Below are 20,098 nucleotides of genomic sequence, written 5' to 3' on the forward strand. Positions count from 1 at the left end.
TGACCGCTTCACCCCCACAGCCATAGGAGACTGCTCCGACTGCTGCAGCACCGCTAGCAGTCTCGCACTGCAGCCCAGCTCAAGCTGTGTGCTGAGCTGCTGTGAGGGAGGGGGGGCGATGCCGGGCCCCTCTAGCAAGCCCGGGCCTGGGTAAACTGTACCCTCTCCCCCCCCCCTCTCGGCGCCCATGCCCACGGGCACTATGGGAGAGACGTCATGACGTCTCTCCCATAGTTCCGAGAAGCAGCCGGGGCGGACCAGACGCAGGAGCGGGGCTTAAGGTAAGTATTTTTTTGTGTGTGTAAGCGGCACTATAGGAGCATTACTATGGGGGCATTACCATATGGGCACTACTACAGGGGCTTTACTATGGGGCATTACCATATGGGCACTACTACAGGGGCATTATTATATGGGCACTACTACAGGGGCATTACCATATGGGCACTACTACAGGGGCATTACTATATGGGCACTACTACAGGGGTATTACTATAGGGGCATCACTTTATGAGCAGTACTACAGGGGCATTACCTCAGGGGGCATTACTATAGGGGCACTGCTGAAGGGGGCATTACTATATGGGCACTGCTGCAGGAGGCATTACTATGGGGGCGACAAATTACCTTCTTGCCCCGGGTGACAAAAAGCCTAGTTATGGCCCTGGGTTAGGCACTCCCAGGGGGAGGTTAGGCACTCCCCTGGGAGAGTTAGGTTTCGGGAGCGGTAAGAGGGGGTTAGGGTTAGGCATCACTAAGGGAGCATTAGGGTTAGCGGGGGAAGAGGGGTAGGGATAGGGGGCCCGATTCAGACCCGCTCGCAAGCGGGTCGATGGTCCCCCACTGCGCCACCTCCGGTATCTCGCTACAAGACGGGGTGGCTGTCGATGGTGACCGCTCACCCCGTTTTGTAGGCGGGGAGGGGGGGTGGCTGCACAAACACAGGCGTTCCCTTAGCAACGCCTTGCGTTTGTGGGCGGCCCTACTGACATCACTAGTTATGTCAGTAGTGGACTTCCTGCTCTATTAGAGCAGGAAGTCCACTTGGGCTTGCGGGAGCCGAGACCCTACCACAGGGTCTCGTTGCAAGCCCGATGGTAGCGACAGACTCCAGGACGCTCGCTTAAGCTTTGTGAGCGGGCTGCAGAAAAGAAAAAAAAACGCCCTGATTCAGAGCGAGCGGCTCTGAATCAGGCCCAGAGTACTTACCTGCCCTGCCGGGATCTTCTCCCTTCGGGCTGCCGGCGTGGGGATATGAACAGCTATTCAGCCGTCGGGACTTCATACCATTCCTGTATCGTAGACCGAATAGATAATATGTAACTCAAACTATATTTACTAGCATTGGTGAAAAATTGCTTATATATCCATTAATAAATCCATGCATAGTGTAAACTATATTTTATTTTAAACTTTTTTTTCACATGTGCTTTATTCAGTGTTCGCTCACATAAAGCTGTACATATAATTTAGCTTATGTATTTTTTGTTTTTACTAAAAAACTTTATTTGCAAAGTGGTCAAATACTCCACAAAAAAAAGAAAGATCTGGCAGAGTATACTCACTGTATATCCACAGATAGAGAGAAGGGGAGGGACTGATGGAAAAGAGGAGGAAGTTACAGAAAGACACAGAGAGGAGGAGACACGGGAGGAAAGAGTAGACTGGGGAGAAAAAAAATCCCACTCTTAAAAAGAGTCACATTGTTGCTGCCGGTGGGAACAGGGAGAGATCTGAGAGTTTTAGAGTAGCAAAGTAAGAAAGAAAGAGGGGACGGAGCGTTGTGCAGCGAGGAAGAGGGAGCAGGGGAGAAGGGAGTTTAGCTCAGCACTTCAGTCATGTAGCAGGAAACAGATCCTGAGTATATGCTGCTGGGGGAGGAGGAGGAGGGAGCAGGCAGCTTTCTCTGTTTTTTCTTCTTCTTGCCGTTGCTGACTGCTGGAAACACTTTACAGGGAAGGAGGGAGAGGAGCAATAAGAAGGCTTTGAGGTGAGGCACAGCATGCAGCCTTGCAGCCCTCCCCAGCTGAGCAATATGGCTGCTGCTTGCAAGCTGTGTGCAGGCAGAGGGTGCAGCAGGGCAGGCTTGTGTTCAGCTCATATGCAGGCTGGATTCAGCTGGAGATCCCTGCTGGGCCTGTAATTCCCCAGGACTCCTGGTAAAGGCTCACAGACTTGCAGAAGAGGTGAGAGAGGGAGCCACTGAGAGTTAGCCCTTGCCAAGCTGCTTACATCTTGTTCAGGATGGAGCCCAAGCATAGGGAGTTACTGCAACAGTGCCACCAAAACCTGGTGGAGTCCATCAGTGATGCAGACAGGTTGCTGAACCTCCTGGAGGAGTCTGGCACTCTCACCCTCAGGGACAGACAGGAGCTGGACAGCAGTTGTCCCACTGGCCAGGACAAGGTGGACCTCTTGTTGAAGATGCTGTTGGTCAAGGAGAAGGACCACTTTCAAGATCTGCGCGTTGCCCTGGAGAAAACGGAACCCCATCTACTTTCCATCCTCTACTTGAATGGCTTGGGAACTGGTGACACTGCAGGTGAGACACAGTGCCACTTGGGAGGGGGGTTCTTATATAAAACTTCTGTTTGCACTAATTGTAATATCGTGGGTATGTAAACATTGTTGGCTTTAATGTGCAGTGCACTTAAAACGGAAAATTGAAATATATTAGATCCTCAATCATAAAGTAACTGAAATGATTAGTTCCATCACTGTTCATCGTTGTTATTTTTACTGACCATGCATAATTACCTCGAGAAGATCAGTGTTGATGTAATGATTTGGAGTACTAGATCTGGTCTATTGTCATGGTTAAAGTGTAAAAAGAAAAAAGTATATTGAATTTTCAGGGAGCAGAGCAACTTAGATCCGAGTTCTGTTTAAAGAGGTTCTGCAGCATCTGATTGCAGTGTTTCCTGACAATCTGTGTAGCTGCTTTGTTAAATGCAAGTTGTAATATTTTGTTTCCCTAGGACCCATTTCCACATCACACTTTGTCTGCTGTTTTTGTTCATTTTAATTTGTATTCACTTTTGTTGCATGTAAAGAAAGTTAGTGACCTGCTGAAATACACTTATTGTTAACACCTACGTTTAGATAAGTTTTGTGTGTTTTTTTGTGTGTGTGTTTACAGAAAAGAAACAGCACATGTATAGTGAAATATCAAATCTTGTCCTGTAATTAAGCAATTCTGTGAAGATGCAAAACTGTGTGTCGGAGACCCAAACAAAAGCTAATTTATTATGCAGCTAAGGATTGAAGGCAGGCCTGTCCTAGTAACATAAAAATAGTCAATAACTAGCCATTAAAGTACTTATCTAATTAGTAGGACCAGTTAGATAAGACAAATAGATAATGTTGTAATATAAAAAATGTAATTTTACTGTTAAAAATCTATAATATTATAGAAATATATAACACAATCTATTAAAATTCCAATCCAAAAAACATCTGTCACAAAATCGCTACCTAAAAATATTTAAAATAATCTCCTTGTATAGGTTGCCTTATAGTGACATCCACTTTTTAATGTAAATGTCCTATGCAATAGTATGTACTATGGGTATTAATAAACTTTCTTACATCAAAATCATATTCAAACTAAATAAAAATGTATGTTTGGAAAACTCATTCCGTCACAAAGTTACGTAAACTGAATGATCTGTACATTTTGCAAACAAGTAAATGGACAATATTGTGTCCACTATATCCAAAAACTGGCACTAAGAGGGGAATTCAGTTCTCAGCGCCATGCAGCTGCGTACATCACTTAGGGTGAGATGTACTAAGCCTTGGAGAGAAAGGACCAACCAATCAGCTCTTAACTGCCATTTTTCAAACACAGCCTGTACACTGACAGGAGCTGATTGGTTGGTACTTTATCTATCTCCACCATATCACTCTCCAAGGCTTAGTACATCTCCCTGCTAGTATATATAGTATGGGCTATATTGCTCAGTTTCACAATCACCTCTGTGGGGTGTGAGGAAAAATTGGTAATGTTGGTGCCTTGGTGGCCCCGCTCTGATAGAACTTCATAGCCAACGATTTTAAAGTGCATAAATATAGACTCCCTGTTTACAATGCATTTTGCACATATGTACAAAACTATGACCCACAAAGGTAAAACACATTGCTCGATGTTTAACCAGTATTCCATTACATCTGTTTGTGGTACCTGAGATTTGGGACTGCTGTATAAAACTAATTTTCCTGGTGCTCCTCTGATAGCCCTGGACAAATTAGGGTGGGGTGTTTGAGCCTGATGACCAATCTCAAGCCTCAGTCAAGAGTCTGTGAGATATCCCCTATTTTTCCAGGGCTAAATGGGGTTATCATAGGCAATCTAAATTTATTAAGGAGGTTTCTGCTGAGAAATCAAAGATTTGTCGGGTGGTCCTCACTTCCCCATATTGGCAGTAACGTGCCCATTGCCATTCATTACAGAAAGTTTCTTCCATGTTTTTTTGAACAGTGTCCTTGTGGTATTTCCATGATACAGATTGAATAGAAAAGCTGAATTGCTGTTGTATTATTTATTCTGTCTTTATTAGTGTTTATTCTAGCACCCTATATGCTTTGGTGCTTCTACCGGTAGCACAAATGCCTGTGATGGGAGCTACAGAGAGCGATCATGATTGATGCATCTACTAAATTTACTTGCATTCTGCATCGCCCACAAACAGCATTTCTGTAAGACAAGTCTGCCAAGCTGTCAGTCACTCGGGGCTATTTAGTTAGTGAAACAGCGCTCTCCTAACCTGCTCCAGAGAAGTAATCCTGTACAAGGTGGATATATTTAGTTACCTATAAATCCTTTAGCAGGAAGTAGTGTTTGGTGACAATCACAATGCCGATAAGCATTATGTGGGCCCCAAAATGGCAGGCATCGGGATGTCGGCAAGTGTGAAACGCTGCTTACAGCAGTTTTTGCCTACCGGCAGTAAACTGGTAACATGATGAATTACCATCAAGTTTACAGTTGTATTGCTGGCGTGTGTATAATGCTTTAACACCTGACCATATCCCAGCACCGTTCTTCCGAGGTCCAAATACTGCTTGTCAATAAGCCGTATGTATCCCCCTTCAGAGTCAGATTGCTGCTGCCAGCTTGTATTGCACATAGAACCGCCACCTTTAGGGAGAGATTTATAAAAGCTTGGAGAGCGATAAAGTGGAGATAAATAAAGTACCAACCAATCAGCTCCTGTCATTTTACAAGGATTGTTTGAAAAATGACAGCAGCTGATTGGTTGGTACTTTATTTCTCTCCGCTTTCTCTATATCCAAGCTTTGATAAATCTCCACGTCAGTATGAGCAGAAATCAGCTCTGAGCAACCTCCCATGACTCCACTGGAAGCTGTTCCTACTGCAGCTCACAGCTAGTTATATTGGGCCTTTAATATGTAGTACTAGCTCTGTAATAACCGTCCTTTGATATGTGTTAATGTCAAATAGTGGTTCTAATAGGTAATAATAAGCATATTGCAATTTGTTAGGAAGGAAATATCTAAGAATGCAGAATCAATAATGTCTGTATCTCAAATACAATTAAATGTAATTTATTTTTTGGATATTGCCAAATTTCCATGCTGCAGTTCACAAAGGAATAAACTGAATGTTGCTTGAGTGTTTCTATGATACTTAGCTGTTATGGCCTGATGGAGGTGTATTTCCAGGATGAAGTGTGTACATTCTAGCACCCTGCACCTGTTAAAACCTGTGCAGTTCCTCTTTCCTGCCTGGGGTGTTGCTTTCTGCTCTGGTGCTTCTAGCACACAAATGACTGCATCTCAGCTGTTTGTTGCATCAGCTGAGTGTGCTAGAAGCACCAGAGCAGAAAGAGACACCCCAGGCATGGCTTGTTACAAGTGCAGGGTGCTAGAATGAAGAATAAGTAAGTAATCCAGGAAGGGAAGCCACTTTATGTCTCGCTTCTAACTCAGCCCTGCAGCAATAGTCCGTCCATTTTGTACATACAAATGATGACACACAAACACGTTTGTCTCTCCCTTTTCTCATAGGTTAATTAGCAATGTAATGGTTACTTTTTTATATATTTAGTTTTACACACTTTGGTCTTTATACTCGCAGTCTCGAGCCCACATTTAGTTATATATGTATGATTCTAGGTGTCTCTGTGTCTGTAGGAAACTCTGTATAGGTGAGTAATGTGCAGCAGGTAAATTCGGTACAGGACTTGCTGCTGCTGGAAATGTGAAACAATGCACCTGACTGGGCAAGATCTGTATCAGCCTTTGTTTTTCTGGCAATAGATCCAAAACAGGATTTTAATCATTTTTATACGCACATTGTCATTATTTGTTTGTATCCCGACAATCATTCAAGTTAATAGTATTTGAGATAGAATCAATCTAACTTTCTTAGATACCTTTGTAATTACAAACTGTTATATGACTTGAAATTCAGTCATTTACCCACCTGTGAAACCTATAACATATTACATTTGCAACAGACTGCTTTTGGTATGTGTGGTTAGGCAAACATATTTTTATATAGTTTGAATGTTGGAACTTCACTGAAACCAACTGTGAATACAGTTATTACCAATGTTACATCAGAAAGTTTGATAATAAATATATATATATATATATATATATATATATATATATATATATATAATACTATATTTTCTTCTTTAAATCAATGTGACCATAAGGTAATGGAGCATACACACAGTCAGATGAACGATTTTACCAACGATTTGAACGATTTTTGACTGCATTCAAATAAATGGAATCGTCCAAGTCTGACTGCAAACACATCAGATGTCAGATATCGTTATCTGACCATCGGGAACGCGCATCGTTCAAATCGTTCATCTGACAGATATGTCAGATTTTCCTTCAGATATGAACGATTGAACGATTTTTTAAATCGTTATCGTTCAGATCTGAAAAAAAATCTGACCGTATGTATGCTCCATAAGTTGTACTAATTAGTATACGAGCGTATTTCAAATATTTTAAGGGAGTAAGTCTATGGTACCTATTCATTTGAATTGCAATAAAATTTTATGAACTGTCATTTTGACTCTGTTTGTAGATTGCAATTAAATTATACTTATTTGTACAGCTAATAAATGTTTCCTATTATAATGAATATTAACATTGTTACAAGTCCAACCAGTTGGATAAATGCTTGGTTTGCTAATTTATTTATTTATATATATATATATATATATAGCAATATTTACTATGCACGAATACACTTGAAGTAGAAAGTATTTTCTAATCAAATTAACTGTACTTTCAGAGTAGATGTTGGCAGAACAAACAAAATTGTGCGCACTGAGTCAACTTTTAGTTGTGCTAATGTGGTTATTTGCTCTGTATTTAATACATAGATCAGATTAAAAGCAGCTGTACTTTGAAACACAAGTGTTTCCTGGTTTCACATCGCATGGGGAGGATTTAAATAAAAAGAATACCATTTCTGTGTTGAGCATGAAATGGACATTGTAGGAGATGAGGATGGTGGTGTACCAACCAACTTTTGTCCTCTGTTTTTTTTATTTACTATTTTGTATGTTTTTTTTTCTTTGCAACCATGTAATAGTGTCTAATCCTATGCAAAAGCACATATCTACACGCAATTCATAAATGACACCTGGTTTGAAAGATAGGAAGGTATGGCTATGACGCCACTTGATTGCCCTTTGGAAAATAGTAATTTTCCAGTTTAAAGGTGAATATTTCTTTTAAATCAGCTTGCTAGTTATATATTTTAGCAAAGGCTTTCTTTTTTACTGTAGGTGCAAGTGCTGGCACTCCTGATTTCTGCTGATGTTCCTTTAGTGAAGAAACGCAGGGCAACATGGCACATTGCCGAATGTAGTGTACTACAAGCACTAGAGCCCAAAAGGGTGTGTAGAGGTCCTCTGTATTATTATGTGTTGCTTTATGATAAACATGTCTGATTCCAAGAGGGGATAGCCACATTTTATAGATTTATATTTTTTAAGTTAATAATTCACTTTTTTTTGTTGTTAGTCTTTTTATTGAACATTTTTTCAATATAGTAATAAAATATATAATAATGTATACAGTAATGATGGTTGGAACATATGGGGAAATTAACAGAAAAATTTACTGAAAGAGTCAGATGAATCACTGCAGACCATTGCACATGCGTATGATAATCAATACAAGAGATTACAAGTTAGATATGCAGGATCAGACAATGTCTGCAGGGTAATAGATCAACCTAGCAAGGAATAAACAAAAACACATAATGAAGGGGGGACAGCTGGGGATAAGAAGGATGCAAAGCGAAAAGGAGATAAAGCAGTGGTTCTCAAACTGGTTCCTCAGGACCCCACACAGGCCACGTTTTCCAGGTCACCCAGCAGATGCACAGGTGTATTCATTACTCTCTGACACATTTTGAAAGATCCACAGGTTGTTATAATTATTTCACTTTTAATTCTGTGAAGAGACCTGGAAAATATGCACTGTGTGGGGTACTGAGGACAGAGTTTGAGAACCTGTGAGATAGGGCAATACGAGGGACTATGGGAGAGGTGGCTGTGCAAGTCGGTGTAGAATATTGTTATCCAAGAAACTATAACCGGGAATAGAATTAAATAGTTGTCAATGGGGTTTCGACTTTAAAGTGAGTAGTCCATGGAGTCCAGACTTAAAGTGGTTTGGAGTTTCGTGTATGATCGAAGATATGCGTTCCATCCAGTAGGTGGACCAGATTGCGTTGATGGTAGCAACCAGTGAGGAAAGTACAGTCGATTTCCATTGAGCTGCTATAAGACATTTAGCTGTATTCAAAATATGTTTGATCAACTTTTGTTGAGAAAATGTAATAATACTTGGGATGGGGTGAGAAAGTAGAGTATGTAAAGGAGTGTTTGGGATTTGTATACCAGCTATATCCCTAATCAACTTGTGAATTTCTCGCCAATATTTTTGAACGTGAGGATACGACCACCAGATTTGCAGCAGGGTTCCCCATTGTCCACATAATCTCCAACAAAGTTCAGAAGAAGTAGGATATATTGAATGCAAACGAGTAGGAGCTAAGGATCATTGATAATATATTTTATAAAAATTTTCTTTAATTCATACCGAGATTTAACTTTTAATTTCAGTTCTAATATTGGACCATTCCTCTGGGATCAGTCTCACCTATGTGGGCTTCTTTCTGAGTGCTGGTTATAGGAAGGAAGTAGAGTGGTGATGTTGACAGAGTGACTCTATGGGTGTCTTATCAGTAACTGAAGACACATTTTTGAGGATATGATAAAAGTTACTGATTTGAAGGAATTGGTAAAATATCTTATGAGGAAGAGAAAATTGAGATTGATGGTCAGCAAATTCGGAGAGGGGCTACATCTAAAGGGAAGAGGATATTAAATTTAGTCCAATGATGAAATGAACAATGGTTCGTACCAGGAGGGAACTCTGGATTGTTCCATAAAGGGGTTAAGAGCGGGTGGGAGGAACGGAGATGGTAGATTCGAGAGCAGACGTCCCATATAGAGAGCATATAGCGTATAGTAGGTAGGATTGAAGTAGTAGGTGTGTGATTATAGGGTGAACACCAATGGAGACCATAGGGAGAATATACCAAGAGAACATTAGCTTCAATAGACACCCATACTTTTTGGTTAGGAGGAGCATGCCAAAGAACACATGGCGTTAGCTGGGTAGCTAGGTAGTACTTTATGAGATTGGGGGCTCCCAAGCCTCCAGAGGTGCGATGTTTTTGCAATAAATGCATTTTAACCGTAGGTCGTTTGGCCGCCCAGATAAAATGTGAGATCTCTAGTTGAAAATTTTTCAGACTTTTGGTGGGGACATGGATCGGGAGTGTCTGCCAAAAGTATTATAGTCGTGGTAATATGGTCATCTTGACTGCAGCCATACGCCCTATCCAGGAGAGGAATAGTTTATTCTAGGTATAAAAGTCAGATTTAATGGAGGAAAATAATCTCTGGAAATTGGTTGCATAGAGGGTGGAATATGGCTTGGTGAGAGAGACTCCAAGGTATCTGAGCTTATCGGTCTGCCATGTAAAGGGGAAAGCGGATTGCAATAAACAAAGTCGGCAAGAGGAACCTGGCGATCCAAAATTTCTATTTGTGTTTTTTTTTTTTTTTTTATAATACTATTTATGTTAGCCATGTTATTATGCCCATACATAAGACATATAGACAAACCTACCTGAACAAAGTTAGCACCAACTGAAAAGGTTATTAAAAATACAGGATTAAGATCTTTGCTTTCACTTACTTAATTAATGTGAATTTCCATCTTTTATTTATTTTTCTTCATGGGTGTAATTGCATTTTTCCAGTATTTGAAAGGCAAATATATATGGATAAAGGAGGATAGGGCTGTGTGACTGCAGGTTTGAATCCACGCAGTTTATTAATTCTAATGCACAGCTTAAACAGTGCTAGTATAGTATATATCTGCATGAGAGCTACCACTAGTAATTCTACTGGGGGTTCTGGGAAATTTTTTTGGGGGGGGAGCTCCTAACAATCTATTTTCACTGTGCAATTAACAGTTTGCACTGAAGCAAATATGCTGGTGTGCTATAACTTCATATCATATAACTTACTGGACATTTTAAGGGGGTATTCAATTAGCGGGGATTACCCAGCTTGTGAGTCCCCACAGTCGGACTGTGGGGACTCACAAGGTAAAAAAGTCTGCAAGTAAAGTCCGCGTAAAAAACACAATCTGGTTCGCAAGCGGGAAAAAAATTAATTTATTCCGCCGTTTACACAGAATCAGGTTTCCACGCCCGAATCCTGATTTTTCAGAGCAGGAAAAAGGCTATTTAATTGAATAGCCTTTTCCTGGTCCGCAGGGATTTTTGCCGGCAATTCGTTGCGGGGTAAACCCAGCGGCTAATTGAATACCCCACTTAATCTATGTAATCACTTGCTTTGAAAACAGGGGCAGTTTGATTGGTTTATTCTTGCTGAGCATATCACACATACTGCCCTAAATACACCTAAAGGAGTAAACCCACATGTTTTTTGTTTTTAAACCCACCATGTTCTGTACATGAAACAAATTTTTGCAGGATTACGTATAATAAGGTTGTCCTTTTGCAAATAAAAGTGACAGAAACCAATGCTGCAGTGGCAGCCAACTAATCTGTTTCCTCTGCCGTGAGTGTAACCTGATTTATGAAAGAGAGCCAGTCAGTCACTGGCCACCTTGAATGATCACAGGATGGATGACAGTTCCAAAGTCGTTTTGGTGCCTACATCATATGTCATGTGACTGTGGATGCCATGATAATTGCATGATCATGAATAAGCTGTAAATCGTTAATTGCAGCTTGGCTCACGACTCAAAGGAAAAAAATTAACAAAATTATGTCTGCAGGTAAAAGGGAATTAGGTTAAACAAACACACCTCATTCTTACAAAGGATTGCACCTTCAACTAAAAATCTGCCAATGTTCCAAAACAAAAGTCAAACAAGTAAATACTATATAATTCACTGTTATATACTCTGCTTATATATTATTTCTTCTGTTCTAAATATATGGCAGCAGTGCAATAGATAGTTGTTTTTTTTTCTGTATGTAGTCTAACAGCTGAAACAGGTCAATTACACTGATTCCTGATGAGAACCTTGGTGGATTTAAAGTACCTCTCTGGATCATACATGAATTGGTGCTAAAAATGGTTTTTTGCCCTATCGCTCTTTCATACAGTTTGCTTTTTGAACGAGGACCATATTATTATTATTATTATTATTATTATTAATAAAGGAAGTATAACCTCTTCCTTTATCTATGTACAACAAATAGGATATAATGGCAACATTTGACTCAGTCTTTGATTGGTTTGGTCAAGGTTATGAAAACCGAAATGGCAACAAATACATACATTTCTTGTTGAAAGCTTGTACTCCCACCCTTAAAGTCAGATGGCAAATGCAATACAATAAACGTTGGTATGTCATAAATCTAAATTCTACAAAAGTATTTCTATAGGAGAAAACTGGGAGACATACTGTAGGAGCCATAGAAATTATTATCTGTGTTATTGCAGTTACTGTATCCTGGTGGTGCCCTAAGGACTTGTTATATTTGTTTTGTATGAAGCCTTTACACCAACCGTAATATATATGGTTTTAGAATGAGCTGCTCAACATGCTCTTATAAGTGTGATATTTATTATCCGTTACTTCTGTAGCACCAGTATATTCCATAGCGCTTTACAATTGAGAACAAACAGTAATAGAACAAGACTGGGAACTAACAGACAAACATGGAGGTAAGCGAGCCCTGCTCACAAGCTTACAATCTATAGGGAAATATGCATTGATACCCAAGGATCGGTGCTACCTATTACATATTGGCCCAGCCAGATTGCAGAGGTTCTTGGTGGGATGTATAATCCAGTCACACAGAATGTTGGCCTAGGGTCAGTGAAGAAAAAGAAAGTATGTAAAGTTCTTTTAGAGACTGCATATTGGGGATGCAATTGGAAATAAATATGTAATGCCGGCTGTCGGGATGCCTCCTGTCAAAATACAGACAGCGGCATCCCGAAGGTTGGTATCCCGACGGGTCGGGTAAGTATACTTACCCTAACCCCTCCCCCTTAACGCAAAACCCTAACCCTCCACCCACAGTGCCTAACCTCTCCCCCAAAAAACCTAACGCTAACCCCGCTATGCTACCTAAATCTAACACTGAATATTATTGAAAGTGAAGGTGAGCAATATCTTAATTATCAAACAGATTGATTTTAGCTTTTTTTAATATTCTAAATGGGGAAACTGCTGTTAATTTTAAATTACCTGATTACAAATGGAGTGTGTGTGTTTGTAATATACTGCTACATGCTACAACTTTGTAGCATGTTTACTAGGAAATGAAACTAAAATATTATTTGAAGGGGACATCATACGGAAACAGATTATCTTGCTCAGTAAAACAAAGGTTCACCTGTGTATGAAAGGTTGTGTTAATAAATGTAGAATACCTTTTATTTGTGATCCTGTGGAAGGTTAAGGTCAGTAATGAGATATAATAATTATATATATATATATATATATATATATATATATATATATATAATGAGATATATCACTGCATGCAAAATATATAAATATTTATAACTAAATCATATAATCCAGACACTGAACAAATGAACAGATTTTAAAAGATGAAGAATATTTGATTTTATTGTAGAAACAGAAAAGCAAAATTATATTTCACATGTATTTTATGATCTCCCAAACTATTATTATTCTATCATCTGAGTATAATGATTGACTTATACTTACAATCGAATTACTGACCTATGGCAGACACCTTTTGCATGCAGTTTTGTTGTCCACAGCTGCTCTACCCTGCCCTCAGTGTAACTGTTGTGATTTTTATGCCATGTCCCTCGTACATGCATATTATATAGCCATCTACACGTGTCCCTCATGCATTGTTGCTGCAGTCTCGCCAAACAGCACCTCTTGGTGTGCCAGGTGGCATGTGACTAGCGTTAGACGTAATTCCTTCATCGTTTTCACCCGATAATGCATCTTATGCGCAATGTGATGTGACTATGACGCACCAGGAGACTCTGCTGATTATTCTGATATGTGACACTTGTATATCTTTGTGGGGCTGATTCAGAGACGGACAGTAATGCAAACACAACTGCATACTCTCAAGGGTCGCTAAAATATGCTAATGCCGAGCATAGGGACACCCACTGCTGTCGTCTCATACGACGTGCAACAGCGTAAACATCAGTACTATCCGCATACTGTACATCTGGCAGTCACGCAACATGTAAGTCAAGTCTGACCTGCCGCAAACCCTCTCCTGACAAACACAGGTCTCGTGCTGCACAGGAGAACACAATTACCAATTTATAGTGTTCACTCTAGGTCCGGCGGCAGGCAGTGCGCCGGACCTAGAGCTAGGGCACACAGGCTGTTTCAGCGTGCCGCTGCGCTGGAGGGCAGGGAGCTTTCAGAAATAGGGCAGGGCGCAGCACCCCACTGAAACAGCCTAGCGGTAACACTAATTTATGCACACCCACAAAACGTCATTTAAATGGTCAGACATGGCTGTGTTCTTCTAACCACTCCCGTTTCCACCCCCAAACACTAACTACCTGTCAGTCCAATTTGTGAGTGATCACACTGCAATCGCTGCGTGTGCACAGTGCTGCGTTCACACATTAGCAAACAATCTCTCGATCTGCAAAGAAAAATCACCATTGTGTCTGTCTGAGTCACGCCCTGAGTCTCTATATACCAAATTTTACAATGCAGCAGCTTTCTTCCACATCTAGTTCGTTTGTGCTTCGTATACAGTCGCACACAGCTATACAAGTGTAACATATCAAATTAATTAAAACAACATAGAACAATCGGCGCTCATAGGTGGAGAAATGTTTGTCTACCACTAGCAGCGCTCTCTGGAAGTATCCCCACTTCCCAAACAGATATATGTAATAGTTAGATAAAGCGCTCTGTGGTATTAGATCTAATCTATAAATATCAATGCGGTAGTAGTCAAATAACCGTAGTCCCGTATCTCAAATATGTCGGTGATCAGTATCAAAAACTGGTTAGCAAAAACTTGGGGCTGTGTGTTCAAAAATTGGATTGATTATGTATGAGATGTCGTCTGATGTAACTGCTCTCTTTCATATAAATATATATATCACAGTCTGCTACACTGGACCAGCTGGTGGGCAATAACTTGAGGCTGGGTATGGTTATTTGACTACTACCGCATTGATATTTATAGATTAGATGTAATACCACAGAGCGCTTTATCTAACTATTACATATATCAAATTAATTAGCGCAGTCTGCAGGTGCATCCTAGTTGCATCACATTTTCGGCAAAGAAGACGCCCGGCACTAGCTAAGTCACATGGGACCTGGCCTCTCACTCGCGCCAGTGGGGGTTTCATATGGAATACACATATATTCAAACATTGATATGCTCAAGCAGCTGAATGAGCCAACCCCTGTAGAACGTATACAGAGATTTTTTAGATAAATAAAAGCCTTTATTTTATAGTAATTGTCCCATAATAGCTCCACAGCCCCTACATGAGAAGCCAGGAGTGGAGAGCTGGTAGTGGGAACTGGGTGGGATACCGCTGTAAATATATTCTGATGTATTTTATGACTGTTTTACTATTTGTATAGTGCTTACATATTAAGCAGCAGTGTGCAGAGAATATATGTATTTAACATCGTTAACGTGCCATGTTGGAGCTTCATGTATCACACCTTGAAGAGAGAATAAAGTACCAACCAATCAGCTCCTAACTCACTTTACGGGCTGTTTGAAAATTGTCAGTAGCTGATTGGATGGTAGTTTTCTCATAATTTAGCACTGAAATTTCTGTTCTGATCAGAAGTATAATGGGAGGTATCCACTTAGCGATTTAGCCAAGCGATTGCACGACATCGTTATCGTGCAATCGCTTGCAAATTGCGCATGCATTGTGCATGTTTTGGTCGGAAGCGACCAGCGATGCGCGTGCCCGCTTCTGACATCTGACATCACCCGTACATGCTCGTCAGGTTCAGCAGGTGCGGGGATGAGGGATGTGCCGGGACTGAACGAGTGAACGTTCAGTGTAGGCACATCACTAGCTATACAAATGGCAGCACGATTGCAATGTCTAGAAGCTGTTTGGTTGCTATGGGCAACTTAGAATGGTTGTTTAATCTCTGCCAAAATGCACAATACATTTCTTGTTGAATAGAATGATGTTCTGTAACCCATAATGACCAAATAAATGTTTGCGCTCGCTACTTAAACTATACAAATTGCAGAATGCAACTGTTGCCTTGGATGACAGCAAATTTTGCAAGTGCTCCTGTTTACATTAGCGTAAATGTAGATCAGTGTAATGTTGGAGTTTGGGTTTGATCAAACTTTGTACTTGCTTTCATCTATTGTGACAAGCACACAATGGATGATGTAAAAGTGTGACCTCTATTTTTTCTTTTCTTTTTTTATAATATGCTCCACTCTAAATATGTGATTATATATTTGATTATAATTTGTTCTATAAAGTTCAGTCCTTTCTAAGTCTTATCCCAAATCCTAATGACATTATTCACAGTGGTACGCCACCCTGTTAGGTGTGCTTTGGTACGTGTTGACATATACAGTATACATACACCTGTAGTTTAATTCCAATAAATTACAAAATGTCATAATTTAGGTAAACAGATGTTTATTATTATTTATATTATTTTACAAAAACTTCACTGCATGGACTTTGTAAATATGGGGAATAATTGGTACACACGCCGGATGCCGGGGGCTGTCCACACATCAGGGGCTCGCTGGGTGCCAAGGCCGCTTGCGACTGGTCCCTGAAGTGACGGATGCTGCAGCATCTAGGAAAGGCGCTAAAGGGCTGGCTACACCTCCTCTTTTTATAGTCCTCCCTGGTGGGCCATGGAAACATCAATTATTTAATGAAAAGCCAGGGGATTCGCCACAGCGGATCGCGTCCCCGGGGACCCACCCATTTTAGAAAAGTGAGTCCCCGGTCCTCATTTTTGGTAAAATATGCGCTATAGCACGTATTTGCGAACACTGGGTCCATTTCGTTTACAACTACCAACTAATCCATCAAATTTAAGGGTGTGTGACAGTCGGAGGTTCTAACTGCACATTTAGCATGAAGTTGGCAAAAGCTCTAGTTACCCGCTTTCTGCTTTAAATCTGTTGTTGACTCCAGCGAGTAAGTCCGTGTTTTGTGATCATTGTGTGCTTGGGAATTATCTGGTCATTTGATTTTGTATTCTATATCTGGAGGCAGGCAGCTAATGGGTCTTTAAGGTCTGCTGCCACCTAACCTTTTGTGACTGATTTCCATTGAGGTCAGTAGAAGCATATGTTCTAGTGTTCATTCTAGCACCCTGTTCCTGTCACAACCCGTGCAGTTCCTCTTTCCTGTCTGGGGTGTCGCTTCCTGCTCTGGTGCTTCTAGCACAATCATCTGATGCAACACACTGCTGAGATACAGTTCAGAGTGTGCTAGAAGCACCAGAGCAGAGAGCGACACCCCAGACAGGAAAGAGGAACCGCACGGGATGTGAGAGGTGCAGGGTGCTAGAATGAACACTATACAGTTCCCCGACTCTCTTCCTGCTGGCCCCTGTAGTCTCCATTATTTTGTCCTTCACTGTCATGATCATTATTTTAGTCTGCATTGTATAACCTGCCAGATTGACTGAGCGTATTTCTGTAGAAGTAGAAATTTACTTGATTTCTAATCGCTTTCCATCTGTATGGAGAACTCAGAGATGTAAAAATACAGTCTCATTGGTGATTTCAGTGATATGGGTGTGTAACAGTTCATATTCGTGTTTTAGAGAGTATGGTGGCACAATGCCCGTCTAGTTACTACCATGGCAGTATATTACTTGTAAGTGGATTTTGTAAATGTGATTCCCCAGGCATAAGTATTTGTGTTTGAGCCATATAAAGTACTGGAAAGTAAAAAATAGAAATATGCTGGAGCATAGGCAAAATCCTATACAGTTGTGTGCCCATCATACTGAGACATGAAGGGAGAGATGTATCAAAGCTTTTTGAGAGAGAGATGGCAACCAATCAGCTTCTACCTCTCATTTATAGAATTTATTTTATAAATTGTACCTAAAGATGATTGGTTGGTATGTGCAACTTCTCTATTTAAACTCTCCAAGGTTTGATACATCTCCTGCTGAATAGTTTGTGCAAATAGTCAATTTTCTTGGGAGTGAGGGCAATGCAGTTTTTGTTTTTTGTTTTTGTTCAGAGAGAACCTGCAAGTGTACTTATCTGTCTGATGTCCCTGTACAGCCATTCCCAACACCACACCTTCTCAATATACCATTTTAGATCTATATGTCTGTTTGGAAGATAAGGGCTGGATTGAGGCTTGTGGGAGCCCCAGGGCAACACAGTTGTGGAGGCCCCCTCCAAGCCACACGGAGCCTACTTCTCCATCCCCGCCGCTGATGACTCACATGACGTCCCGGCAAAGCTGCTCCTGAGTCCCATCCTCAGTGTCACGGATGTGTTCTTGAGCAACTCTGCACTGCATGTGGCAGCACTGACTGTGTACTGCTGCTACATACAGTAGAACAGCCGCGGCTGCTGAGTCTTCACCTGGGAACACCAAATTACTGTCTGTAAGTGCTGCACCTTAGCAGAGCTTATGGGAAGGATGTGTATGCTGCTAGAGACATGATTGTGCTGTACATCCTGAGGCCTCTATCACACAGAGAATAGCTGATGGTGCAGCATAGTCATAACTGGGGCAGCGCTGAGTCCCTTATGTCTTTCTCATACCCGTTAAGCTTATTAAAGCTAACAATTGTGTGCAAATGCTATACATTATCAATACTTATTAAAAGCTTTATATAACATTAGTGTGTGCGTGGGTGTAAAACTTTGAGTAAGTAATATATATGACACTGGCGTGCGCGCACACACATTCCAAGAACAGTAGAGATCATTTAGTATATTTTAAGTATGGCACAATTTTGTTACTTTTACATTAATGTAATTGACTGCAGTAGCTAGCCCAGTGACACACTGCCAAATGTGCCATTTTACTTACCAGTGAGTTTTTGTAACATGGGAGAAAACTACAGCCCCAGAAGGATGCCCTCCCAAATAAGCGGAACACACACAAGTATTCAAAGCCAAGTCCCCAGTTCTGCATACTTGCCTAGTCTGCCTTTATAATTGCCGCATCTGCGCACACCTGGGGGTTCGATGACATAATGTGCTGTGAATTGCATCGTCATAGCCCCAGCTGCACAATGATGCAAGTTGGAAGATGTGAAGACTCATTTCAGATGCAAATTAGGTATCTGGGTCTGAGCACCCTGTGCCAGCCCGGCACGTAGTGCCCCGCATTCGCGCGCGGCAAAGATTACCATAGGCCATGCCCCTAAGTGATGACATTTGGAGGCGTGCCCGCCTCCAAATAATGACAGGCTGGGAGTAAAGCCCAGCCCTCCCGTCACAGGCTGGGCTTCCCCCAACCCTCTCCCGTCAGTGAATGGATGTCGCTCGCATGCGCGCTGCATCCATACACACTCCAGGTGGGGGCTCATATGGTGGGGGTCCCCAACCTGATTTGACCACCCGTGGACCACTTCGGCCTACGGGTGGAACAGCGGGACAGTACTGTCCCGCTGAAATTGGGATATTGGGGAGGGGTGCGCCCTCTATGGGTGGTGCCCCTGTGCGACCCCTAAAGCCGGCCCTGTTAAGTACAGTATAGTTAGACAATTGAGGATTGAAAACCAGGACCGGCCCCGGGTCTACTAGCACACACATTGCCCGTTGCAGGAAAATAAATATTGTGACTTGTCAGTGGCTCTCCAGTTGCTTTGGTGTTGCAAGCAGTGGCGTATCTATGGCCCCCGCGGTGGCTTGGGGGCGCCGGGGGCTGTTGCTTTGCCAATGCAAATGTCAACGCTGACCTCTGAAGTGATCGGAGGCTAAGGAAGCCAGTGTTCCCAGTGATGCAGTAAGGAGCCTGCGTGGCCACACCTGCTGGATCAAGTTAGATCCGGTCAGCACAGCAGGGGGAGCGACAGCCCGGACGACGGCCGTGTGGAGTCAGATAAGTACTGGGATCAGGTAAGTACTGGTGGAGGGGGGCACTAATTTAAGGGCCACAGCATATGGGCACATCTACAGGGATCATGACATATGGGCTCAACTACGGGGGGCACTGCATATGGCTCAACTACGGGGGGCACTGCATATGGGCTCAACTACAGGGGGCACTGCATATGGGCTCAACTACAGGGGGCACTGCATATGGGCTCAACTACAGGGGGCACTGCATATGGGCTCAACTACAGGGGGCACTGCATATGGGCTCAACTACAGGGGGCATTGCATAAGGGGCACTAGTACAGGGGGCATTGCATAAGGGGCACAACTACAGGAGGACTACTATAGGGGGCACTGTAAAAGGGGCACTAACTTAATGCACGCAGTTTACAGGTTATAAGCTAAGTTCCCAATAATCTGGTTCTACATGGACATAGAACTGAGGTGACACTGGCAGGAGTAGAGAGGAGG

The 20,098-nt window shown here is 41.8% G+C and overlaps 1 protein-coding gene across 4 annotated transcripts in view; it reads left to right on the forward strand.

Annotated features, from left to right (window-relative positions):
• Nucleotides 1-1,603: 1,603 nt before the first annotated feature.
• Nucleotides 1,604-20,098, forward strand: part of DLG5 (discs large MAGUK scaffold protein 5) — a 171,566-nt gene continuing 153,071 nt past the window's right edge. For all 4 annotated transcript variants that reach the window (XM_088474942.1, XM_088474939.1, XM_088474940.1 and 1 more), the window contains exon 1: nt 1,604-2,542. In XM_088474942.1, coding sequence (XP_088331068.1) covers nt 2,245-2,542 — 298 coding nt within the window. In that variant the 5' untranslated portion in view covers nt 1,604-2,244. The remainder of the gene's footprint in view (nt 2,543-20,098) is intronic.

This window comes from Taudactylus pleione, unplaced genomic scaffold (assembly GCF_031769625.1).
Source record: "Taudactylus pleione unplaced genomic scaffold, aTauple2 ptg000157l, whole genome shotgun sequence".
NCBI classification, from domain to species: Eukaryota; Metazoa; Chordata; class Amphibia; order Anura; family Myobatrachidae; genus Taudactylus; species Taudactylus pleione.